Source organism: Dendrobates tinctorius, unplaced genomic scaffold, assembly GCF_039654945.1.
Source record: "Dendrobates tinctorius isolate UK_male_01 unplaced genomic scaffold, ASM3965494v1 ptg000251l, whole genome shotgun sequence".
Taxonomy (NCBI): Eukaryota; Metazoa; Chordata; class Amphibia; order Anura; family Dendrobatidae; genus Dendrobates; species Dendrobates tinctorius.
This window is the reverse complement of record NW_027361918.1, coordinates 9,743,409-9,770,174: the sequence shown is the minus strand read 5'-3', so window position 1 is coordinate 9,770,174 and position 26,766 is coordinate 9,743,409. Positions and strand designations below refer to the sequence as shown.

General features: G+C 47.5%; 1 protein-coding gene across 10 annotated transcripts in view; it reads right to left on the bottom strand.

The window, feature by feature from the left end:
* Positions 1 to 527: 527 nt before the first annotated feature.
* Positions 528 to 26,766, bottom strand: part of AGBL5 (AGBL carboxypeptidase 5) — a 39,604-nt gene continuing 13,365 nt past the window's right edge. For 5 of the 10 annotated variants that reach the window (XM_073557836.1, XM_073557839.1, XM_073557841.1 and 2 more), the window contains 16 exons: positions 26,175 to 26,417; positions 25,928 to 26,099; positions 24,774 to 24,940; positions 24,186 to 24,366; positions 23,928 to 24,106; positions 23,284 to 23,845; positions 20,714 to 20,883; positions 20,467 to 20,602; positions 19,999 to 20,189; positions 19,656 to 19,837; positions 3,170 to 3,361; positions 2,828 to 2,952; positions 2,401 to 2,444; positions 2,067 to 2,245; positions 1,302 to 1,411; positions 528 to 1,105 (listed from right to left, as the gene is read on the bottom strand). In XM_073557836.1, the coding sequence (XP_073413937.1) occupies positions 1,028 to 1,105; positions 1,302 to 1,411; positions 2,067 to 2,245; positions 2,401 to 2,444; positions 2,828 to 2,952; positions 3,170 to 3,361; positions 19,656 to 19,837; positions 19,999 to 20,189; positions 20,467 to 20,602; positions 20,714 to 20,883; positions 23,284 to 23,845; positions 23,928 to 24,106; positions 24,186 to 24,366; positions 24,774 to 24,940; positions 25,928 to 26,099; positions 26,175 to 26,417 (2,911 nt within the window). In that variant the 3' untranslated portion in view covers positions 528 to 1,027. Of the gene's footprint in view, positions 1,106 to 1,301; positions 1,412 to 2,066; positions 2,246 to 2,400; positions 2,445 to 2,827; positions 2,953 to 3,169; positions 3,362 to 18,781; positions 19,452 to 19,655; positions 19,838 to 19,998; positions 20,190 to 20,466; positions 20,603 to 20,713; positions 20,884 to 23,283; positions 23,846 to 23,927; positions 24,107 to 24,185; positions 24,367 to 24,773; positions 24,941 to 25,927; positions 26,100 to 26,174; positions 26,420 to 26,766 lie in introns of those variants that run through there. The other 5 variants (XM_073557838.1, XM_073557842.1, XM_073557843.1 and 2 more) reach the window with 3 other exon arrangements.

Below are 26,766 nucleotides of genomic sequence, written 5' to 3'. Positions count from 1 at the left end.
GCAGTTTTCCACCTGTGGATTTGTAGAATGGAGCAGGTGGAAAACTGCAGCAAAACAGCACAAAAGAAATCACATGCTGCTTTTTTTTTTTCCGCAGAAAAAACTGCAGCATGTGCACAGCGTTTTTTTTTTTTTTTTTTTACATGGGCGTTAATGGGTACTGTACATTACCTGCAGTTCTGCTGCGAATCCGCACCGTGTGCACACAGGGCCTTAAGCTCTGAGGTCGTACCTTACACACGTCTGCTCTCACTGAAGAGCAGACACCCAACATCCAGCTTGTCCTTCAGAAGTGACGCTAAACCAAGTCACAGTGATTGAGCCCTTGGCGTCATCACAGCCACCTGAAACCGGCTTGCACAATGACCAGTCCAACCATGGAACAAGGTCAGGACTACCACCTGATCAGCAAAGTCTACGTGAACATCATGCTTGGATGGACCTCGTTCCAGACTACACCGGGACATGGACTGCTGCAATGATTTCTCAACTCCAATAAACCCAGAGAGGCGACCGCAGCCTTCGTATCACATAAATACAAGATTTTATTTAGCTTCCTCCAGGACAGGGCACAGTGGGTGCAGAAATTGCCCATAGGCAGGACCTGACAATACCCAACAATAGCCCAGTGACACCACAGGACCCTGCAGGGGCATAAATTGTCCATTGCCGGGACAGGACCCAGAGATTGTGGTTGTAAATGAGCAGAGTTAACATCTGATAAAAACTTCTCAATATCAAAGTTCACTTGAAAAATTAAAAATACCGAGGACGAATCCACAGAACCGGAGCGTAGAAAACGTCACCATGTACAAACCAGGGGACGGGTGTGAGAGTAACGTGAAGGAGGCCAGACACCGCCAGCACCAAAACCGTGATCACACAAGTGCAAAGAAGAGGATGTGACGGTACAGCACAGTCAGTGGTGATAACAACACATGAGAAAAATGTGTATAAACATGGTGGTACTTGGTCCAGTTTCACAATACATAGCACCGTGGAGGAGATTGGTAACTGAGGAGGATCCTCAACCCTCCGCACAGAAGGACAGGACGGCCTGATACGGGGAGAGGTGAGCGCTCTCCGGAGAGACAGCCGGGAAACCCTGGAACAAAGAAGGAAAGAGATTAGATTAAATTGATATTGAAGCGAGGTGGAGTGTGACTAGGCAGGCACAGCAAGAAGGTGGCGGTGGGTAGAGGCAGCGAGAAAGGAAGGTGGCGATGGGCAAGATGGAGGGTGATAGTGGGGTGAGTCAAATAAGGATGGCAGAATGTCAGACCAGGACACTGTACAGTCACCTGCTCCTTCAGATCTGTGGTTTGGTCACAAATGTAGAGCGGATTTTCTGCCTTGGATCTGAGAAGTGGTACCGAGCACACAGTCAGACTGGATGTCACTGTCGCCAAATCTGCAAAGAATAATGTAAACATGTCAGAGAGAGAACCTGTGGATTCAGACCAGGACATTTCCTGTAACCAGAGCACCCGGTGTGAGCTGAGACTGGTGTGTTTCCTATGACCGTAGCGCACCCTGTGTGAACTGAGACGGCGCGTTTCATGTGACTATAGCGCACCCTGTGTGGGCTGAGACCGAAGGAGGACAGTTTGCAACTACAGACAGATTTGAGTAAATTGGAGAATTGGGCTGAAAAATGGCAAATGAGGTTTAACACAGATAAGTGTAAGGTTATGCCCATGGGAAGGAGAAACAGATGCTACAATTACTTACTAAATGGGAAACTGCTGGGGAAATCAGACATGGAAAAAGACTTGGGCATCTTAGTCAATAAGAAGCTAAATTGGAGTGCCCAGTGTCAGGCTGAATAGGCTGAACTAGATGGACATAAGGTCTTCCTTCAGCCTTCAAAACTATGTTACTGTTTCCTGTTACCGTAGCACACCCTGTGCATGCCGAGAGCAGCATGTTTTGTGTTACAGTAGTGCACCCTGTGCATGCTGAGACCGGCGTGTTTCCTGTAACCGTAGCGCACCCTGTGCAGGGTCTTGAAGGCCAGCGCATGTTACGCACCTGTAGCTCAGGATCTCTGTGCACAGGGTCCTTACCTGTGAGGGTGCAATGCTTCAGCGCCTGCTCGGATGTGTATTTCCAAACTCTGAGAATAGGAGAGTCCCGCTCATTGGTAACATGGAGGAGGCTCTGGGAGTGCAGGAGAGCGCCCCTCCTCACTGGGATCCGGCTGGGACGAACACCCAAACTTTCCAGAGACCTTTGGGGAAGAATGCTGATGGCAGACATCATAAGAACCATGACTGACTGGGGCTTGGTTGGACATAATGCAGGTAGAGGAGACGCAACAGACACCACTTGTGAGAATATGGACAGGACTGATTATTACAGTATAAGGGGGCAGCGCGTGACCTGGTCAGGATATCGTACCTGGAAAACTGTGAGGTATTGTGGCTGCAGCTTCTTTGCAAATTCTAAAAAGAAAACCAAATGACAATTGTATTACGCAAGTGAGCATAAGGCACAGCCGCCTTTACTGCCCCCGCCTGGCACTGCGCTATCTGTACTGCTATGGCACCTTGGACTGGCCTTCAGGCAAGGGGCCAAACCAACTACTTTCATTAAGTGACTAAGTTTTGCCTCAGTTGGTAAAGTCTGGGATCATCCATGTAGTGGATTCTTCACCAGGATGTCGTGTGGATATAAACACAACGGCAGGCGTCCAGCTTTACCGATGGCAGGGCAACTGAGGATCAGCCGTGTAGGATTTAAATCTCGTCCCCACAGATGGGAGCTCTCTGGCAGAGGTTTCCTCCTCTCTTCCTATTGTACGTACACTATCGCCCATCCTCTGTACCTGTATCAGGGGGATCTGGGTGTCTGCATGGATCGCTGGTTTGTGGGGGTCTCCCTCCCGTAGATTCTTCTTCAATGCTGGACTTTTGGTTTTGCTGGCTGAGGTGAAGCTGCTGAATCCACTGCCTGGTGGAAGGGAAATGCGAGAAGAGGTCACCAATAACCCTCTACGACCAGGCAGTCTGCTTGTAGAGGGAAGACTTACTCCGTGCAGCACCCAGTCCTGAAATACCAGTCACTCACTCGTCTTGTTCTCCTCGCCCACAGCAGTTAATCCGGTTCAGTGGTATGAGGTTGTCTGCGGATCACTAATTTAAAGCGTATGGCAGAGATGGATACTCACCTGACATGCTGAGTGACATCGGGAGGCTGTAAGATGGCTTCTGGTAGACCATAGACCGTGGGCTTCCCTGGCTGAGTGTGGCCATGTGAGGGCTCTGGGTACTGGGGATCTGATGGCTCCAGGTTGGGCTGTGGACAGCAGCCCGAAGGAGTGACTGGTGGTGCTGCCGCCGCTTCTCCTGCGCTTTAGTGTCTGTTAACAGTGGAAATGACACTGATCAGATTGACACCGGTCATGACTAAGGGCTGGACCAGCAGATAATGGCCAATGAATGCGACTGCAGGAAGGACAGCGATAGCAATCTCCTCATCCATTTATTATTATAGCGCTGTTTATTCCATGGCGCTTTACATGTGAAAAGGGGTGTACATAAAAAACAACTATAATAATACAAGTCACAACTGGTACAGGAAGAGAGAAGACCCTGGCCGTGAGGTCTCACAATCTACAAGGGCTGGGTGAGGATACAATAGGTGAGGGCAGAGCTGTTCATGCAGCGGTTTGGTGGTTTGATGGTTACTGCCAGTTGTAGGCTTGTTGGAAGAGGTAGGTCTCCAGGTTCCTTATGAAGGTTTAAACTGTAGGCGATAGTCTGATATGTTGGGGTAGAGAGTTCCAGAGGAGGGGCGATGCTCAGGAGAAGGCTTGTATGCGATTGTGGCAAAAAGATCTTGTGCGGATCAGAGGTTGCGTGCTGGTAGGTACCGGGAGATAAGGTCACAGATGTATGGAGACAGGTTGTGGATGGCTTTGTATGCCATGGTTAGAGTTTTGAACTGGAGTCTCTGGGTAATGGGGGGCTAGTGAAGGGATTGACAGAGAGAAGAGCCTGGGGAATAGTGGGGGCATAGGTGGATTAGTCGGGCAGCAGAGTTTAGGATAGATTGGAGGGGCATGAGAGTGTTAGAGGGGAGGCCACAGAGCAGGAGGTTGCAGTAGTCAAGGCGGGAGATGATGAGGGCATGTGCTAGAGTTTTTGCAGATTCTTGGTTGAGGAATGTACGGATCCGGGAGATGTTTTTGAGTTGAAGTAGGCAGGAAGTGGAAAGCGCTTGGATATGTGGTTTGAAGGAGAGATCAGAGACAAGGATTACCCCAAAGCACCGAGCTTGTGGGACTGGAGAGAGTGGGCAGTCATTTACTTTAATGGATAGGTTTGTTGGGGGAGTCAAGTGAGATGGGGAGGAAAGATGATGAATTCTGTTTTGTTCATGTTAAGTTTTAGAGATCTAGGGGAGAAGGATGAAATAGCTGATATACATTGTGGGATTTTGGTTAGTAGGGAGGTGAGATCGGGTCTAGAGAGGTAGATCTGTGTGTCATCAGCATAGGTGATACTGCAAGCCGTGAGATTCTATGAGCTGTCCCAGTCCGTAGGTGTCAATGGAGAAGAGCAGGGACCCGAGCACTGAACCCCGCGGGACTCCGACAGGGCGTGAGATGAAGAGGTGGTGTGTTAGTGGGAGACACTGAATGTCCGGTCGGTTAGGTATGATGATATCCAAGATAGGGTCAAGGCTGTGATGTCAAGAGGTGAAAGGGTCTGTAGTAATATGGAGCAGTTCACTGTGTCAAAGGCTGAGGACAGGTCCAAGAGAAGAACAGTAGTGTCGCTTGGCTTTGGCAGACAGTAGGTCATTGGTGACTTTAGTTAGGGCAGTTTCAGTGGAGTGATGCGGTCGGAAGTCAGATTGTAAATCGTTGAAAAGGGAGCAGGAAGAGAGGTGGGAGGACAGTTCGAAATGGACATGTTGTTCCAGTAGTTTTGAGGCATAGGGGAGAAGTGATATGGGGCAATAGTTAGATACAGAGGATGGGTCAAGAGGGGACTTTTTGAGGATGGGTATGATTGAGGCATGAGGGGAAAACACCAATTGTTAGTGATATGTTGAAGTGATGGGTTAGGACGAAGACTTTGGAGAGGTTTGGGATGAAGTGGGATGGGAGCGGGTCAAGTGCACAGGTGGGGAGATGTGATCTCGAGAGTAGGGCGGAAAGTTGGTCTTCTATAATGGCGGAGAAGCTAGTTTTGGAGGAGGGCCAAGTAGTTAGGAAGAGGGGTTGTAGGCCAAAGCTTTCTCTGCCTCATTCTTCAAACAGAAGATTGATTTTAAAGTCTTCAGCTGAGATGAGTGGAGAGGGAGGAGAAAATTGAAAGTGTTGAATAGCTGTTTAGTGTTGTGAGACAGGGAGGATATGAGAGATGAGAAGTAGGTTTGTTTTGATGCGGCGAGTATGGCCTTGAAAGTAGTGAGTGACTGTTTGAATGCGATGAAGTGCTCATTGGAGTGGGATCTTTTCCATCTCTGCTCAGCAACCCTGGAAGCCCGCCACAGTTCTTTGGTCAGGCTGGTGTGCCAGGGTTGTCTGTTAATTTGGCAAGCTTTGGTATGTGTGAGAGGGGCGAACAATTCAAGAGCTGCAGCTATTGTGTTATACAAAGCGGCAGCGGCGTCCACATTGCGTAAGGCACGTATGTCTGTAATAGAAGGGATTCAGAGAGTGAGTGTAGATTGAGGTGTTTGAGATTTCTGTGAGGGTATGCAAGTTTGTTGGGTGGGGTTTGTGGACCTGGAGAGGAGAGGGATGAGAATGTAAGCAGGTTGTGGTCAGAAAGAGGTGGAGGTGAGTTAGAGAGGTTAGATAGGGAGCAGAGGTGGGTGAAGAGGAGTTCCAGAGTGTGGCCATCCTTGTGAGTGGCTGCAGAAGACCATTGAGCGAGGTTGAAGGAGGAAGTGAGAGATATTAGCTTATAGAATTAGCGTAGAGACAGCTAAGGGGGAAGTGTCAATGGGGATGTTGAAGTCACCCATAATGATAGTGGGGATGTCAGAGGAGAGGAAATGAAGTAGCGAAGTGGTCGAAGAAGGTGGTGGCTGGCCCTGGGGGGCGGTAAATGACAGCCGGATGGAGGTTGGTGGGGGACTATATGCGCAGAGTGCGCCTCAAAGAAAGGGAGGGTAACAGTGGGATGTGTGAAGGAGCAGTTATCATACAGGAGAAAACCAACTCCTCTGCCATGCTTGCTGCTGTGCCGGGGGAGGGGGTGTGGGAAAGGTGGAATCCACCATACGAAAGTGCAGCTAGAGAGGCTGTGTCAGAGGTGGTGAGACAGGTTTCGGTGATAGTGAAGGAAAGTTTGTTAGTAATGAAAAGATCATGGATGTAGGAAAGTTTGTTGCAGACACAGCAAGCGTTTAATGTTAAAGCTAAAATGGAGAAATATAGAGAGATTGGCTCCCCAATCCCAGCACGGTCCTGTAATAGTGTGTAACCTCAACTACCCCCCCGCGGTTACAGATCGTCCAGTGGTGCAGACCTCCTCAATCACAGCATGATCCTGTAATAGGAGCCACGCTGTATAATCTCCACCCTCCGCCATTACTAACATGACAGAAGGTCGGTAGTGCAGAGCTCAGCAATTCCAGCGCGGTCCTGTAATAGGAACCACTGGTGTATAACCTCCGCCATCACTAACGTGACAAATTGGCTGTTGCAGAGCTCCCTTATACCAACGCCGTCGTTTAATAGGAGCCACCGCTGTATAAACTTTACCCCCGCCATTACTAAGGGTGACAGACTGGCCGGTGGTGCAGATCTCCCCGACACCAGCACAGTCCTGTAATAGGAGCCACTGGTGTATAACCTCCAGCCACGCCATCTGCCTTTACTACCCTGTGACAGAGCAGCCGGTGGTGCAGAGCTCCCTGACACCAGCGCGGTCCTGTGATAGGGGTCACCGGTGTATAACCTCCATGTGACAGAACAGAGTGGTAAAGCGCTCACGGATACCTACCAGCACACCTTGTAATGGAAGCCACCGGCGGGGGGGTCTAACCTTCATCCCCCCATGCCGTCTACCATTACTACCATGTGATAGAGGGGAAGAGCTCACTAATAGCAGCGCGGTCTTGTAATAGGAGCCACCGCGATAACAAGTCCATCCATGACATTTCCTCCCACATCACCTGTGAGTCGATGAAGCCATAGCATCTCGGCCACACAGTGCAGACCCTGAGAACGTTGCAGAGCAGGGAAGGCAGAAAAGTCACCACCGCTCTGCTGACCCCATAACTGCAGAGTCCACACCTCCTCTGGTATCGGCACAAACACTGCTCCCCCCGCCGGGAGCTTCATGGCCGAGCAGCTGCATGCAGCCGTACATCACCAAGTACAATGCTGAGCGTCGGAGTGGTGTAAAGCCGCCACCACTAGACTCTGGCGGAGACGTGTTCTGTGCCATGACGGATCACACTTCTCTATCTGCGTCTGATGGAGGAGTCTGGGTTTGGTGATTCCAGTAGGACGTTACCCCCTGTACAGATGATGGAGGAGGATAATGATATGGGCTGTTATCAGGAGGGCGGCCTCTGACTCTCAGCTCCAATGATGGGAAATCTTAACATTCAGCACAAAACATTGTGGACACTTATAGCTTCAGTTTTGTAGGAACACCCTTATCTGTTCCCTATGACTGTGCCCAGTGCACAAGCTCCATACAGATATGGAGGGGGAGTTTGGTGGAAGAACGTGACCTACCACACAGGCTAGACCACAACTCCATCCAACACCCATAATGGAAATTGTAAGCCCAGCCTCCACCAACATCACGGTCTGACAAAATGATGAAAAGGCAGAAATTCTCACCAACACTTCCACAATCTTGTAGAAGTCCTTTCCAGAAGAGCAAAAGCCGATAGATCTGTAGAGTGGCAGACTTCATATCAACGTCTGTGGAGGACAAAAAAAAAAAAAGCCCCTGGCTGCAGATGTGGAGGGGGCACATACATTTGTCAGGTCCAGTGCTGTGCCTCAGATGCTGTTCCAGTCGTTGATCAGCGGCAGCAGTGAGATGATGCTGACGGCGCTGTAGCCGATCACAAAGCTTAGCCGGTGTTGACGTGATGTGAACACTCACCTAATCAACAAGGACCGAAGCAGCAGTGGAGACACAGCGATGGACCTGGAAGGGCAAGTAACGCTCAGCTTGCCATTTTACACGTCACTGAGCTTGTGGGCTAACATTTTGAGAGAGGGGACGAGTCTTAAAGCCTCAAAGGGGCTCTCGCACCTGAAGAAACAGAAAAACATGAGGATCTTCGTCTTGTACATAGACTGGAAGGATCCACAGGTGTTTCTCACAAAATAAGAATATCATCAAAAAGTTAAATTAATTTCAGTTCTTCAATACAAAAAGTAAAACTCATTATATTGAGTAATTACACAGAGTGATCTATTTCACATGTTTATTTCTGTTACTGTTGATGATTATGGCTTACAGCCAATGAGAACCCAAAAGTCATTATCTCAGTAAATTAGAATAGTTTATAACTCCAGCCTGAAAAAATGATTGTAAAATCTGAAATGTTGTCCTACTGAAATGTATGATCAGTAAATGCACTCAATACTTGGTCGGGGCTCCTTCTGCATCAATTACTGCATCAATGCGGCATGGCATGGAGGCGATCAGCCTGTGGCACTGCTGAGGGGTTATGGAAGCCCAGGTTGCTTTGATCGCAGCCTTCAGCTCGTCTGCATTGTTGGGTCTGGTGTCTCTCATCTTCCTCTTGACAATACTCCATAGATTCTCTATAGGGTTAAGGTCAGGAGAGTTTGCTGCCAATCAAGCCCAGGTATACTGTTGTGTGTACTCAAGGTATTGGTACTTTTGGCAGTGTGGACAGGGGCCAAGTCCTGCTGGAGAATGACATTTCGATCTCCATAAAGCTTGTCGGAACAGGGAAGCATGAAGAGCTCTAAAATGTCCTGGTAGACGGCTGCGCTGACTTTGGTCTTGATAAAACACAGTGGACCTACACCAACAGATGACATGGCTCCCCAAACCATCACTGATGGTGGAGACTTCACCCTAGACCTCCAGCAGCTTGGATTGTGGCCTCCACTCTTCCTCCAGACTCTGGGACAGCGATTTCAAAGTGAAATGCAAAATTTACTTTAATCTGAAAACAACACCTTGGACCCTGACAACAGTCCAGTTCTTCTCCTTGGCCCAGGTAAGAGGCTTCTGGCGTTGTCTATTGGTCATGAGTGGGTGACACAAGGAATGTGACACTTGTAGCCCATGTCCTGGACACGTCTGTGTGTGGTGTGAAGCAATGACTCCAGCAGCAGTCCGCTCCTTGTGAATCATCCCCACATTTTTGAATTGCCTTTTCTTAACAATCCTTTCCAGGCTGCGGTTATCCCGGTTGCTTGTGCACCTTTTTCTACCACACTTTTTCCTTCCACTCCACTTTCCATTAATATTCTTGGATCCAGCACTCTGAACAACCAGCTTCCTTAGCTATGACCTTTTGTGGCTTCCCCTCCTTGTGGAGTGTGTCAGTGACTGCCTTCTGGATATGTCAGGTCAGCAGTCTTCCCCATGATTGTGGAGCTACCGAAACAGACTAAGGACCTTTATAAACACTTAGGAGCCTTTGAAGGCATTTTGTTAATTATTCTAATTTACTGGGATTATAAATTTTGGGTTTTCTTTGGCTGTAAGCCATAATCATCAACATTAACAGAAATAAACTCGTGAATTAGATCACTCTGTGTAATGACTATATGAGTTTCACTTTTTGTATTGAAGAACTGAAACAGAATATCATCAGAAAGTTAATTTAATTGGACATGGAGTGATCACAGACGCAGATAATAACCCGTCACTCAATAATCCTCGGTCTGCCAGGAGAACATGGAATATGCAGTCAGTGTAAGGACACTGGACTATTGTATGTATATATATATATATATATATATATATATATATATACACACACACACACACACACACACACACACACACACACACACACACACACACATACATACATACATACATACATACACACGAAGAAAAAATAGGAGGGTTTTTTCCATATTGTTTTCCTCTCAAATCACTATCTCCCACAAAAGGAGGGGGAGAGCCCACAATCAATTTTACCCATTCTACAAATGACCAGAAAGCTTGTTTAGAGAAAATATTGTGTGTGGAGATGGCAGGGAGACTAGATGAGTCTGATGAGACCACCCTGCTCCACTGGAGTGACCGGTATGTAAGCACGGGCAGCCGAGGACCCATCTGTCCAGCCTTCCTCCCCTGCGTCTTGGTCCACAGTAGCTTTTAAAGTATAAGTCTCTCTGAAAAGATTCATGGCTGAGATCCCACAGACAGTGCCTGATACGTGTGTCCCTAGTTTTTTGGGCAGCATGTGATGTAATGGTGCCAGTAATATATATCACACTGCAGCCTGTCCTAGTCATGTGTCAGACTGAGGACATACAGCTCCCAGAGACCAGGGACTCATCCTGACAGAGGAGCTGGCGCACACATGTCCTCCTACACGGAGACTGACAATGAAGCTGGTGATATCACATGCACCAATTTATCACAATCGCGGAGAACCTCAAGAGCTTCTTCTGCTATTAAGCCGAAAAGGATTAAGGGTGTGTGCAGACGCTGCGGATTAATCCGCACAGATTTTGCAAAAACCGCAGATAAACCGCAGGTCAAAAGACCTGCGGATTATCTGCGGTTTGGTCCTGCGGATTCACCATCTCCACAATGGTGGAGATGGGAACCCGCTGCGGATTCCGCAGAAAGAATGGACATGTCACTTTTTTCTGCGGTTTCAAAACCGCAGCAAATCCGCGCGGATTTTTCCGCAACGTCTACACAGCATTTTTTTTACCATTCATTTGAATGGTACTGTACACCATGGCCAAAACCGCTGCGGAAACGCAGCGTGTGCACATACCCTAATATTCCACTGTGTGACTGTAACAGACAGTCGTCCAATCCTGTCCACCATATTAATAAACAGAAGCTCTTTCTCGGTATCTAATAAGTATAACTAGGGCCAAACCACCAACTCTGACTCCACAGCCCTGAGTATAACACTACGTTGTTCACATAAGAACTTGTCCACTTTCCCCTCACAAAAAAAAAATAAATCCCCAAATCATTGTAAAAGTGCGAGCCCAATGTGCAATATGCCCCTCCACCCCAAGGTTAATAAGGCACCACTTAGATAGAGATACATCCAAGGAAAAACTGCAAGACAAAAGAAGAAGCGGACTTGCACGCTCATGGTGCGAAAGGCTGAAATGGAAATTACTGGTCACTATCCGAATTAAACGAGCACCCAGTGGAGGTCAGCCCAGAGGGAAGATCCCTGCCACAAAACATGGAGATGACTCGACTGTTGTTGGTAGGAGACCAGCATGTCACTGCCTGACAATATTGTGCTCCGAGATGACCTCCTGCCAAGGAGAATTGGCGCTCCATATCCAATCTAATCCTTTGGAGTGTGATGGACCCATCTCCAGCAGAGGGTTGTTATTGACCAAGTACCCACTGACCCAAATATCTGAGATACAAGATGTGAGATATCAGAAGTGTTGTCGAAGACCTTTCTTCATCAGTGCATTTTCGTCTGGCCTTCAATGCTCATGTCGACGCTCTATTCAGATTCCTTGCAGCAGCATTTTGTTCTCCGGAGCGGACCTTCCTATAAAAAGCAGCAGGTTATAGTGATGGAAATCCACTTTGGAGAGAAAACACCACCAAGGTTACTTACTGGTAGCCGTTATTTCTGGAACCCATGACAGCACACCTGAGAGAGGCTCCCCTGGTTAGTACTCATGGCAAAACTATAACCACATTAACTAAAAACACCCAACTACAGCGCACACCAAAAGAGTGATAAGGGGGAATATACGGATGCTGTCATGGGTTCCGAAAAAAACAAACACTCCCGATAAGTAACTTTGGTATTTTCTCTTCCCCCATGACAGCACACCTGAGAGACTTTTGGAGCATGAAACACCTTAGTGAGGGACCACCGCTTGCAGCACCCTTCTACCAAAGGCTAGGTCAGCAGAGGAGGACAGATCTAGCCAGTAGTGTTTGAAAAGTTGATGGTGAGGACCAGGTAGCAGCCTTACATATCTGATCAATCAATACACCTTAGCCTTTTCTGCCCAGGAAGTAGCCACGGCTCTGGTGGAGTGAGCCTTGATGCCTTCAGGAACCGGAGCGCCACTCGCAGAGTGGGATAAACTAATGGCCTCCCTGATCCATCTGGCAATGGTACTTTCAGCTACCCTGTAACGGGACTTATCTTTCCTCCACTGACTAGTCATGGACATTTACTGTAGCATGGACCTTCTCACTTCTAGAGTATGGAACTTTTCCTCCCCTGGATTCTAAGAGTTACTACAAAATGATGGCAAGGTGATCTCCTGGCTCCTATGCAACTTAAGAACTACCTTGGGTAGATAGGTTTTTGACGACAGGGTAGTGTTAAGACCATATCCGGCCTGAGTGTATGGAGGGCATATAGACCAGAGCCTGTAAGTCGCTCACCCTACGGGCTGATGTTAGGGCCACTAGTAACACAGTTTTAAGTGTGAGAAACTTTGGTGATAACTCCTGTAATGGCTCAAAAGGGTCCATAGTTAAAGCCTCCAAGACTAGATTTAGGTCCCAGGGAGGAATCTTTGGAACAATGACCTAGACCTGCTACAAGATTTTATAAAACAGGACAGACACTTATTGGATGCTAAGTTGCAATTATATAGGGCCCCCAAGGCTGACACCTGAACCTTAAAGGTACTAGCTGTTAACCCAAGTTGCAACCCAGCCTGCAGAAAGGTTGACCCAGAAATTCCAGGAACTTTTTCCATGTCCTACCATAAATTCTCGATGTGATCGGTTTCCTACTTTTCAGCAGGGTGGAGACTAGCCCTGGTGAGAATCCCTGGCGACTCAGTAGCGCCCTCTCAATTCCAGCCAGGCTGCCAGATGGAAGCCCTTCACCTGAGAGTGGCACACTGGTCCCTGAGCAAGTAGGTCCAGAATCTCCGGCAAGATCCTTGGATCTGTAACGGCAATCCACCTTAGCAGGGAGAACCACGGTGTCTTCAGCCAAAATGGGGCAATGAGAATTACTCTTGCCTGATCCGCTCTTATTTCCCTCACTACCACTGGAATCATCGCCACCGGGGGGGGGGACACGTAGGCCAGGGTATCTGTAGGGCATCCACAGCAAATGGATTTCTCCTGGATCTAGAAAGCAGAACTTCCCGACCTTCCTGTTGTGTAGAGTCAAAAACTGGTCTATCTCCAGTTTGCCCAAAGTCTGCGCTATTAGCTGGAACACATGGGGGTTTAGGGAACATTCCCCGTCTCAGTTTTCTGCGACTCAGGAAGTCTGCTTGGACATTTTCGGCGCCTCTTATATGTAGTGCTGTGAGAGACAATAAGTGTTGTTTTGCTAATTGAAACAGGAGGTTTGCAACCTCCATGAGGCCACGGGATCTTGACCCCCCCACTGGTGGTTGATATAAACTAGCACTGCTATACTGTCAGACATGACCCAGGTATGGCAGTGCTGAAGTAAGGGGAGAAAATGTCTCAAGGCCTTTTTTACAGCCCAAAGTTCTTTTATATTCGAACCCTGATTTTTTTCTAGAGAAGACCAGGTTCCTTGTACTAAGTGGGTTCCTAGGTGTGATCCCCAACCTGAACCACTCGCATCGATTGTGATAATGTCCTCGACTGGTCTCAACCACTGGACCCCTGATGTCAAATGATCTTACAGTCCACCAGGTTAGGGAATCTCTTACGGCCAAGGAAAGATGTAATTTTCCTTCTAAACGTCCTTTCAATGACCTCTGTGCTGACAGGACTTCCCACTGTAACGGTCTTAGGTGAAATTGTGCCCAGCCTACAGCCGGTATACATGATGTTGTTAATGAGCCTAGTAGGGACATCGCCCTCCTCAAAGTCATTACTGGCTGCTGTATTGCTGTCAGAGCCAGGCTCCTTATCTTGACCACTTTGCTTCCTGGCAGGAGGCAGAGCTGGCGTTCGGAATCCAGCATCAACCCTAGGAAGGATTGTAACTTCCGAGCCTCCAACTTTGACTTGAGGGTGTTTACCACCCATCTCCATTAGGGTTAAGATTACTTCCTTCACCTGATGAGTACAGCGAGTTTCCAACCTCCCCACTACAAGGAAGTCGTCCAGGTATGGGATGATCACTATGTCCCGGGATCGAAGGTATGACATTACCTCCGCCATCACTTTGGTGAAAGCTCTCGGAGCTGTAGCTAGACCGAATGGAAGGGCAATGTATTGATAATGCCTGACCTGTCCTTGGACCCAGAGAGCTTCCTCGCAGGTACTTTTGATACTCTCGATGGATTGGGATATGATAGTAGGCATCTTTTAAGTCTATTACTGCCATGAAGCACTGCTGGAATAACATTTTTATCGCCGTGTTTATTGACTCGATCTTGAAGGAGCAATTGTCTACCCACTGGTTGAGTCTCCTCAAGTTGACAATGGTTCGCCAAGAACCGTCCAGCTTTTATATCAAACAGAGGGGGAATAAAATCCCCTTCTTCCTCCTTAGTTGGGACTTCTTGGAGCATCTTTTTCTGCACTAGATGCAAGAACTCCGTCTCCAGGGCTAGTCATTCCTCCTGGTATTTTCAGCGAGGTGTTAAAGCGAAGGACTGCCAAGGTGGACGGATGAATTTTATTCTTAGGCCATTATTCTTAGGCCTCAACTACTGGGGGGAGATATTTACCCAGGCAAGGAGGAAGAGAGAGAGCCTTCCCCCTACCTCTGACCTGACGTCATTTGTGGACTTCTTTAAGGACAGGAAAGGGTCTGGCTACATGTTCAAAGGGCCCTCTACGTCATCAAAGTCCCAATTTTTCTGCCCAAAGAGGAAATGGCCGTCACACGGGATGGAACAGAATCTATTCTTGGACGGTAAATCCCCCGGACACCCTTTAAGCCACAGGGCGCGTCTCGCCGAATTAGACAAGCCTGCCGCACTGGCTGTCAGTCTTACTGAGTCCACTGAGCAGTCTGCTAAGGCCTCTTTCACACTTCCGTTTTTTACAATCAGTCACAATCCGCCAGGTTTTGAAAAAAAACGGATCCTCAATTTTTTTTGAGGATCCGTTTTTTTCCCCATTGACTTGCATTAATGGCGGATTGTGACGGATTGCTGTCCGTTGCATCCGTATTTTTTGAGGATCCGACAAAAGTTGCTGTCCGTCACCATCCTCAAAGATTTCAAAACGGAGCTTGTAACGTTTTTTTCTGTGGCGGATCCTCCAGACACTGATTTAACCTGAAATTCTTTCTGGGTGCCGGACAAAAAAAAAAAAAAAAATCTCTCTCTCTCTCTCTCTCCTTCCTAGCCAGCGATTCCTTTAAATTTCGTCATTTTCAGGATCCGTTCACATCAGTTGACAACGGATCCGCTTGTCCGCCTTTTTGGCGGATTATAACTGATGCAAAAAACTGAAGTGTGAAAGAGGCCTAAGAAGGCTGCTGCCCCTTATCCTAGGCCCATATTGGCTAGCATCTCATCCCTTGGCACTTTATTTCTCAGCTGATCCTCTATCTGCTGTGGCCAGATCATGAGAGTGCGGGCAGTACATGTCCCCGCTATCGCTAGTTTTAATCCTCCTGCTGCCTGTCAAGCGGGTCTTCTTAGTACTCTAGAATCTTCTAAAGGCAGGGATAATTTTTTTTGAGTACCTAGCCACAGCACCATCGATTTTAGGGATTTTCCCCCAGGTCTCGAAGTCTCTCCTCAAAAGGGTACCTCCGTTTAGATGAAGAAGGTAAGGTACCCGACCCTTCTGTTTTTTTTCCCCACTCTTTCTCTATTAGCGCTTTTACTTTTATATTGACAGGGAAGGTGCGCTTCCTTTTCTCCTCCAGTCCTCCAAACATAACATCCTCTAAGGATCTTGGAATTTTCTCCTCTTTTAGGCTCATCGTAGATCTGACCGCTTTAATCAGTCTCTCCACATCCTCAGCTGGGAAGCACGGTCGGCCCCCTACATCACTGTGCGAGGAGGAGTCCGAGGAAGAGGGGGACAGATCTTTTATGACCATCCCCACCCAGAGAGGCTTCTGAGTCCGTAAGTATCTTACAGCTTTTCTTGCCCCTTTTTTTAAGGGAACCTTTTACTTCTGCCCTTATTATTGCTCTAAGGCCGGTGGCGAAGTCAGGGGTCTCTTCCCGTATTGTTTTACTAATACAGTCAGCGCAGAGTTTCTTCTGCCACTGAACTATCAGCGGGGCTTTGCAAGGGGCACACTCCTTGTTTTTTATTTTAGTGCTAGCTTTCCTCGACCCCTGGTGCTCAAGCAGAAAATATGGACCCCATTACCGAAAAGGGTGACATTCTTGTAGATCACTCACCACTGCGGTCAATCAAGGGTACCAGATTTGGAGGCTGGTCAGAGGCACATACAACATCCCATCTGGATGTTGAGGAGTCCTGTGACTTCCGGTCAGAGAGACTGGTGCTCCTACTACTCGAGCGGCTGCTCCTCCTGGTATGCTGGTGACCAGGCGAGGCTTCAGGCGAGAGCTCCTGCTGCTCCTCCATCTTCAGACACGAGCACGCCCCTTCCCAGCATGTCCTGCGCACAACGCCAGCAGCGCGTTACCCGGAAGCAGCCACCCCTCCTGGAGCAACAGACCGCCGACAGAGGAGGGATGGCGACGTGGCAGCCATGGAAGAGCCCCAGGACCCTTGACCATGCTGCGCACATGCCCGCTTGTAAGTCGAGGCCCTCAGGACGGCGCTTCCACAACCTGAAGGCCGGCATACAGGTGTCCTGCCTGTTTTTCCAGTGCTGGGACAGGCGTGGGTAAATAGAAAAACAAGAAGAAAAAAATCCTTTAACCGCCGTCTTCAGCACAAGGGTCCCTGTCAGGACAGGAAACCCAACTGAAGCGAGGGAGAGGTACTGCCCTTTTTATGTGCAGTAGGGTTCCTGTTCTGACTGGGAAGATCCCCTCTCTCAGGTGTGCTAGCTGTCATGGGGGAAGGGAAAAGTGTTTTTGTGAAACATGGCACACACACACACACACACTTTGACCACGGTTGGAGCCAATGGCTTGGCCATTTTCCTGCCGGAGGTCAGCTGATTGAAACGCAGCAATACAATTCACCAATTTCATCATTCCCTGTCAGGCACGCAGTGTCTGAGCAGGCAGAGCTGTCTTACAGCATCCTTCATGTTTACTGGCAGAGATGCCGATCTTCTCGATGTCAAATGAGCTTTTTTTTTTGTTCACAAGCTTGATGCGATTCACAAAACATCTTTCAATTCTATTCCATCTCCCAAAAGGTCATTATCTGGGAGGGATTGGGACTGAGGCTCTCTCACATGGTGGACTTTAGGGTTTTGATTTGAAGGCCGGTTAGGGCCTTACTCCAAATTGTCCTCCTCACAACATAGATTCAGTGTGAGTCACACCACTGCTGACTGCTATGCAGTGTTTCCTCCCCATATCTACAGTACAGTGTGATCTGCACTCCCTGAAGGCTTGGATTCTTTCCTCCCCCTCCACACTCAAAGACTCCTTTCCTTCCTTTGATGTAAAACATTGAAAGGAGGGAGAGCAAGGAGCAAACACAGGCAGGCACAGTGTAGGAGCCAGCAGCATCGCCACATATATAAGATGCACACACTTTACAGAAGAAGCATTATTATGGACTTTGGACATCTTGGCATTAAGCAACCTTTTCAGTCAATGGCCATCTAAATCGTGTTTCCTGCATAATAATGACATGACTGATCCTCCAGAGGAAAGGAATTCTCTTCACAATGGCTAAAAGAAGTGGATCCTGAACAAAGGACTTTCCTCAATTAAAGGGGGTTTTACACATAGCGATATCGCTAACAATATCGCTAAAGCATTGCCGATTTGGTGACGCAGCAGCGATATCGCTATGTGTGATACTTACCTCCAACCGGCTCCCCCGCTGTCCATCGCTGATCGCGCAGCTCCATTTCTCGTCGGGCGCTTCCTGCTGGCGCCGACGAGTGGACGCGGATGGGAGGACGTCAGGATCGCCGCGTCTGAAAGGTAAGTAACAACCACTAGATCGCTGCTGCATCGCTGTGAGATCTGCCTGTGTGGCAGCTCACTAGCGACCATTTAGCGATGCACCAGCGATCCTGACCGGGTCGTATCGTTGTTGGGATCGCTGGTGCATCGCTAAATGTAAAGGGGCCTTAACTCTACTTAACCTCTGCACCAGTCTGTCATTGTAAATTTGTTGTGGAAATTTGTTTACTGTTAACGATATCTATAACATTGTATGTAACCCCCCTTCTCATGTACAGCACCATGGAATTAATGGCGCTACATAAATAATAATAACTCTCTGAAGGGTTAAATAAAAAAAAATTACACATTTATTAAAAACATGTTAAAAACCTGCAACCACAAATGTCTTATATTTTGGGATTCTGGGGGACCACCTGTAAGGAAATCAATAATATTAAAGTCGAACTTTCTTTGGAATATCTATCACTGTGGGGTACCATAATGGGTACGGACAACAGCCCATATTCCTAAGAAGGAACAGAGACAAGTGCCAAATACCTGTGTTCTCATTACAAACTACTTCACCGCCCCCTTAATCTTCCTGGGCTCTTCTCGTTCTAACGCCACTCTATTGGTGAAATGTGTTTGTTAATTTTTTTTTTTTTTTACACAGATATACAAGAATGAGATGTAAGGTACTTGAAGCGACACAGAGGCAGCATGTATTATCAGCCTAAGCTCATTTATTATTGACGGTTACACAGACAGTCATTACATTACACTTATTAGTCACTTGCACAGTTACAGGGCCATCTTTGCCCTTCTGGTTGAGTGTTAGTCGTTCACCACGATCTGACATGAGATACACACATGATTACACAGAGACATGCAGTATTATTACAACAACGCCCGCTATCTGCAGGGCACATACACACAAGCAAGTGCGGATCCCAGAGGAGGTAAATAAGGACACTTCACCATACAAAAACAAAAGCACCACAGCAAAACTTCATTCAAGTATGTCAGGAAAGAACAATTAACTACAATTGGTAAAAAAAAAGTAAAAGAACAGCAGCAAAAGGTCATATAAAAAAAAAAACAAAAACAAAAAATACATGGACTTGAAAGACGCCATGTTAGATTCCAGATTCTAAGGCGAAAATGTGAGACGCTCCCTCTGCTACAGACAAGTGGCTGCAAGGCTGAGATGTCTGGGGTTGGCGCCACGTAATGACCGGACCATGACGATTCCTAACACAGCAGACATTCCTGTAAACATGTACCATTATAGGAGAGCTAATGGAGGATGGCTGAACAGAGAGATTCTTCATCTAGGGAAAGGCTTACGGTGCAGCTTTTGGGGGCGCTCCCAGACATCATAGTTTGCTGTGCTCTGAGGAGACATGTCCAGACCATCAGCCCCAGGGAGCAGGTCACATGATGTATGGGTGTTTACCTGACTGAAGACCGGGTCAAATCACTAAATGGAAGCAGCTGACAGCACAGGGAGGTCTTCACCTCTGCTCGGCCCAGCAACGCCAGATGTATCCTAAGTGGGCGAGGACGGGATGCCAGCAATGTGCAGAGCTCAGCTTACCTCGCACTGGACCCAGGAGCTTGTGACCACCTCCCTTTGGGGGGCTCTGGCCGCAGATGAAGGTGAAGCTGGGGGAGGGTCTGGTCTGGGGTGAGTTTTGTTGGCTGCTGCTGCTGCTAGTGCCATTGCTGAAACTTCTCGCTCGGCTCACATTATTCTCCAAAAATGAGGATGAGGCAAAACTGGAAATAAAAACAGGAAAAGAAAAATGGAGAACCTGACGAGAAGAACCAAGAACGGAAACACAGACACACACAATGATGGCAGCCCAGAGTCTGGGGGCACCAGATAGACAACCCCTTTATGCTCACATGTTGCCTGGGGTCTGACACTTGCATCCTACCTGCTGGCCTTTGGTGGGGTCTTGATGCCCTTTTTCCGGGACCCTCCGATAGTGACGGTTTTGGCATTGCGGACGTATTTCAGCATCCACGCCCGCAGGTTGGAGAGACCGCTATACTCTGACAGGACAAGTCGAGGCCACGGGTTACAATCTTCTAGATCCAGAAGAGCAACGGCAACTGCTCTGCCAACCTGGCAGAAAGAGCGCGATTAGTCATCTGTAGACATTGGGAATTATGATGGCTGCTCATAAAAAAGCCAGGGCCTGATCACCAAGGTGAGGACACCATACAACATTACTGCTGCCTGCTCACATAACAGTCAGCATCCCACAATGCCCTGACGACAGTGTCTGTGGACTTCACCCAGTGATACCTCTGCCACCTCTGAGCCATGAATTACACAGGATATGGGCATAGAGTGGCATATCACCTGGAAAACAGCTGGCACAGCGGATAATGATGATTACCTGCTCGAATATGTCAGTGGTGAACTTGGGTGGGAAGGCAGGCGGTGGGGGAGGGGTGGCTCTCCCGCTGTCGTGGCATGCCCCGGGGATGGTGTTGACGCAGCGGCCGGTGTTATAATTGCACTCCAGCGTGTAGCTGAAACAAGAACATTGCATAAGCGTCAAGTGCCACAGACACAACCCGGGCCCCAACACCGACCAAGGGCCACAGCATCACATAATGACCACACTGCAGCCGCCATCTTACCTGTGAATGATCCCTGTGGCTTTGTGAATGGACACACGACCGCTGCCCTCCTTGGACAGACCGTCTCGCTTGTCCTTCGCGTACATGTTCTTCTCAGAGAAATTACAGCCCATAAAGTCGAAGTGAGCAGAATTCAGAGAGATGAGCTTAGGATACAGGAGGTTCTCCACCTGCGGAAAGGACGACACGGGACATGATAGCACCCATATTACTGTACATGGGGGGCAGCATTATAGCACCCATATTCCTGGATGTAGGGAGTGCTCGACATTATAGTGTCTATACTCTTGCACAGTGTGGGGGTGGCTGGAGGCGACATTGTAGTGCCCATGCTCCTCTACAAGATGGCCATAGTGCCTACATTATTGTACATAGAGAACTGTATGAGGTTGTGTGCACACGTAGCGGAACTCTTGCGGAAGTTACCGCGAGAATTCCGGAATTCCATTCTGCGGGAAAATCGCATTTTAAATTCCCGCGATTTTCCCACAGAAAAACTAGCGATTTGCAAGCGTATTTAGCTTGCAGAATGCTAGCGTTTTCCAAGCGATCTGTAGCATCGCTTGGAGAACTGATTGACAGGTTGGCCACACTCGTCAGACAGTGTTTGATGAGTGTGACCAACTTTTTACTACTGAGGCTGCCTATGCAGCATCAGTAGTAAAAGATAGAATGTAAAAAATAATAATAAAAAAAAAAAAAAAATATTGTTATTCTTACCTTCCGGCGTCCCACGCAGCCTTCCCGCCTCTCTCCACGCTCCCGGTCCCAGTAATCCTTTGCGCGAATGACCGCGAGACGTCATCGAGGTCATTCTCGCAAAGCATTACTGGGATGGGGAGCGGGTAGAGGTGGGAAGGCTGCGCGGGACGCCGGAAGGTGAGAACAACAATATTTTTTATTTTAATTCTATTTTTTACAGGGATATGGTACCCAAAGCCCGGAGGACAGTCTCCTCTCCTCCGGACCGTGGATACCATCCGCAAATGTTCTGCTTACTTATCGCATGGTGGGCACAGCCACATGCGGGAAGTAAGCGGAACAATGTATTCCTATGGGTGAGGGATCGCCGCAATTCCGCTAAATTAATGAGCATGCTGCGTTTTTTTTACCGCAAAGCGATTCTGCCGCGGAAAAAAAAAAACAAACAGCATTAGCACAGCATTGCGGAATCCCATAGGATTACATGGGATGCTTATTTTTCACGGCAAAATCGTGCGTTTAAAACCGCCGCGAAAAAAACGCTACGTGTGATCTCCGCCTGATAGTAGTTATATTCTTGTACTTAGGGAGCAGTATTATAGTAGTTATATTCTTGTACTTAGGGAGCAGTATTATAGTAGTTATATTCTTGTACATAGGGGGCAGTATTATAGTAGTTATATTCTTGTACATAGGGGGCAGTATTATAGTAGTTATATTCTTGTACATAGGAGGCAGTATTATAGTAGCTTATATTCTTGTACATAGGAGCAGTATTATAGTAGTTATATTCTTGTACATAGGGGGGCAGTATTATAGTAGTTATATTCTTGTACATAGGGGGCAGTATTATAGTAGTAATATTCTTGTACATAGGGGGCAGTATTATAGTAGTTATATTCTTGTACATAGGGGGCAGTATTATAGTAGTTATATTCTTGCACATAGGGGGCAGTATTATAGTAGTTATATTCTTGCACATAGGGGGCAGTATTATAGTAGTTATATTCTTGTATATAGGAGCAGTATTATAGTAGTTATATTCTTGTACATAGGAGCAGTATTATAGTAGTTATATTCTTGTACATAGGAGCAGTATTATAGTAGTTATATTCTTGTACATAGAGGCAGTATTATAGTAGTTATATTCTTGCACATAGGGGGCAGTATTATAGTAGTTATATTCTTGTATATAGGAGCAGTATTATAGTAGTTATATTCTTGTACATAGGAGCAGTATTATAGTAGTTATATTCTGGTACATAGGGGGCAGTATTATAGTAGTTATATTCTTGCACATAGGGGGCAGTATTATAGTAGTTATATTCTTGTATATAGGAGCAGTATTATAGTAGTTATATTCTTGTACATAGGAGCAGTATTATAGTAGTTATATTCTGGTACATAGGGGGCAGTATTATAGTAGTTATATTCTTGCACATAGGGGGCAGTATTATAGTAGTTATATTCTTGTATATAGGAGCAGTATTATAGTAGTTATATTCTTGTACATAGGAGCAGTATTATAGTAGTTATATTCTTGTACATAGGGGGCAGTATTATAGTAGTTATATTCTTGTACATAGGAGCAGTATTATAGTAGTTATATTCTTGTACATAGGAGCAGTATTATAGTAGTTATATTCCTGTACATAGGGGGCAGTATTATAGTAGTTATATTCTTGTACATAGAAGCAGTATTATAGTAGTTATATTCTTGTACATAGGGGCAGTATTATAGTAGTTATATTCTTGTACATAGGAGCAGTATTATAGTAGTTATATTCTTGTACATAGGGGGCAGTATTATAGTAGTTATATTCTTGTACATAGGGGGCAGTATTATGTCATAATATTATTACTCTCACCTGGTCGTTCTCGTCGGTGAAGCAGTTACCATACATGAAGCAGCCTCTCTTAGATGCGTGGCCATGTAGGTCCACATAGAAGGCAATTCCGCTTTCCTGAGGGGGTATTGAGGATGTTGGCTCCTTGCTGCTGTCGCCATCTAAGCGGCACTCACAATTGTCACACACCTCAGCCATGAGATCCGGCCCCAAGGTCCACATGTCCTTTTCCCTGAGGAAGTCCTCGTGCTCCGGTAAGATGGTGGTTTCCTGTGCGAGGCCCTGGGATGCAGCCTGCAGACCCTTCTGGCCCATACTGTTTATCAGGTTGTTAGCCTTCTCCAGGTCAGACAAGTCATTTTCAGGGGGGCGCTGTGGAGAGGAATGATTGGAAGTCTTTGGTCGCAATGCAGGGTTCGTGGGGGGGAGGGAAACAGAATTTTTCCAGTCGGGATCACTGACACGGACGCGGTTGTGGACATGGTGGTAGAGGAGAACAGACTTGGCTCCATAGACAGATGGGTGAAGCTCGAAGTCTGGGGCGAGGTACTGCCGGTTCAGGTTTACTCCGCGGGTGTCTGTCCTATGAAACGATAGAAGAACCCGTGACATGAATATAAGAGTGGGCAATCATCCTGGCAGGGGGTCCATCACTCAATGCTCACCTGTAATGTCCTCGCACCACCCCATCAGGGTTCAGCATGGGAATGAGCTTGAAGACGTACATGCGCCTCAGCATTGCGGCACGTGGGTCGTCCTGCCTCAGGATAAACTCTAAGAAGCCATTAAACACGAAGCTGGAGGGGGTCTCGCCTGGGTGAACGCGACTGCTCAGGAAGAACACCTGTGAACGGTGGGACAGCACTGAACATCTGGCGGTCCATCGAGCTAAGGTGAGGACAGACTGGCAAACGGACACTCACCTTCTTCCCAGAGAAGCGGAACGGGCGAGGACAAGAGCGGTCTGGGAACAGCTTGTCCAGTCTGGGCTCCCGTTCCTCCATCATCCCATGGCAGGAGCTGATAGTAAGAAGGTCGATGCGGAGCCCCTCCAGGGAGTGACACAGCAGCTCCCGCTGGTAATAGATGGAATGTGGGGGGCTACTGCATACAGTGGAAAAAAAAAAGGGGGTCTTAAAAGGGACACGTCATGTGAATGCAAATGTAATCGCATCTCTGCATAAGGGGCAACATCTACAACTGAAAAGCGATGTCCTGGTTCCTGTCACACCCACCACGACCCCCTCCTCAGCACACAAGCTTCCCAGCACCCTGCCGGACCCCTCGGTTGCCCCGCCATCATTTCAGACTTGTCTTCGCCTTCCCCCAGTTGACTACATGGACGATGTATGGAGTCATATCGCTATATACCCCCACCCCCCATTGTGAACCCCCCCCCACAGGAGCAATAACCAGACGCCCCAGAGTTTATGAATGACAACATGAATAACCCGTATTACATATGTTACTATGGTGACTGACATGGCCTTTCGTTGTAGGTGGCCGGTTACCTCCCGGGAGACATGAGCCGGCTGTCACTAAATCGGTTGTCCAGTCCGGCCAGCAACTCCTGACTCTCCTCATAGGAGAAGGGGAAGCAGAAGGAGAAGTAGGTGGTGGCTCCGCGGCAGTCCAGGAAGCGGTGGACAAACGACAGGACAAACTGGTTCTCTACCATCTGTAAGGAGAAAGTGGAAATCAGCGGCGCCCCCAGAGCAGACCTGGAGGAGTATCACAGCCCCGCCGCCTTAGTTCTGACTCCAGGAATATTGAATAAATCCACATTAATGGGCCTAGAAAAATGGCACTTCCAAATAAGCATAGCATCCAAAAAAGATAGGGAAGCATATGGCCATAAAAATCACAAAGCTTTATTAAAGTCAATACAAAAAAGACATAGATACTTTAAAGATGAGATATATATCCAATATGACACTGCAGAGTGTATATGTCATAAGCAATGAAAGACATTTCCTGATGCAAATGTGAACAGCTCCAATGTAAAAATGTACAGGTGTACATAGAACATATACGACCTTGCAGTGTCCTGGTCCCCGACGCGCGTTTTGCGTTAGCTTTGTCCCAGTCACTTATCCCCTGGTGTTTTTTTTTTTTTTTTTTTTTTTTGAGTCCATGGCTGAAATAGTTCACATTTAGCAGGACTACCAATCCTCCTGAGGCAGCATACCTGACATATGTGGTGATTAATCCTTTGGAGACAACATAATCTGTATATGTACTTTACTTCATTTGATGATTTATATTTGTTTTGTCATTACCTAGTTGGAGGTTATATCTGCCGAGTAATAATATTGGTGTGTGTGTGTGTATATATACAGTATATATAGTCACAATGTGTAGGAACTATTTAAGTGGGGGAATAATTGGTAATGTACTACAGTATTACTGTGTTCAACATTGATCCAGAGGTGGCGCTGTTTCATTCACTTTCCATATGGCTCTATGTTTGTGCAGCATGTAACTTACAACTGCGTGTCTTTCATTGCTTATGATATAGACACTCTGCAGTGTCATATTGGATATATATCTCATTTTTAAATTGTCTATGTCTTTTTTGTTTTGACTTTAATAAAGCTTTGTGATTTTTATGGCCATATGCTTCCCTACCCAGGAACATTGAGTAGGGGGCACAAGATGCAAGTACCTGGAAGGTGGGCCGGTCGCGGACACGCTCCCAGCGTGAGCGGATGGGCACAGTGCGGACGAATGGTGCCATCCCCTGGCCGTACAGCTTGCTCTGCTTGTTCATGTTCATGATGTTGATTTTGATTTGCTTCCCCGGTGTACCGCCCCTCACGCTGAAGAAAAACCAAGATCTGCAAGGAGATTGAGGGCGGCGATAACAGGGAGCTAACCCAGACCCCCTACCCAGCGCCCTCCGCATCACCCACCTGTTCCCATTTTCATACTCTGTGTCCGCGCAGTCCGGCCTCGTCCACACATTGAACTCATAGTCAGGGGCTGGAGCGCTCCCGCCATTACCGCTCGGCGTGTCGCCACCTCCATCCGTCCGCTCGACCTTCTCCACACGGGCCAAATTACCGGAATCAAACCTGGAGCTGAATAGAAGCCCCCCGCAGCGGACCTCCATCACCACAGGATGGCACCAGAGAGGAGGCTCATCCTCAGAGACCCTGCAAAGCACGCACGGGACATGTGACAAGCCGGAAACCAGAAGAGAGACCCCAAAACACAACTCTGGAGATACCGACTGTCTGCAGCCACTCTGCTACCATCTTAGGCCTGTTTCACACTTCAGTTTTTTGAGGTCAGTCAAAATCCACCAATTTTAGAAAAAAACGGATCCGCCAAAAAAGGGGCGGATCCGTTTTTCCCACCATAGACTTACATTAGTGGCGGATCTTGACTGACGGTTGACCGTCCCACCCGTTTGACAGATCCACCAAGACTTTAGCTGCTCCCGGGCGGATGAGACGGACCCTGCAATGTTTTTTTTCCTTGACGGTCCGCTATTTTTAAGTG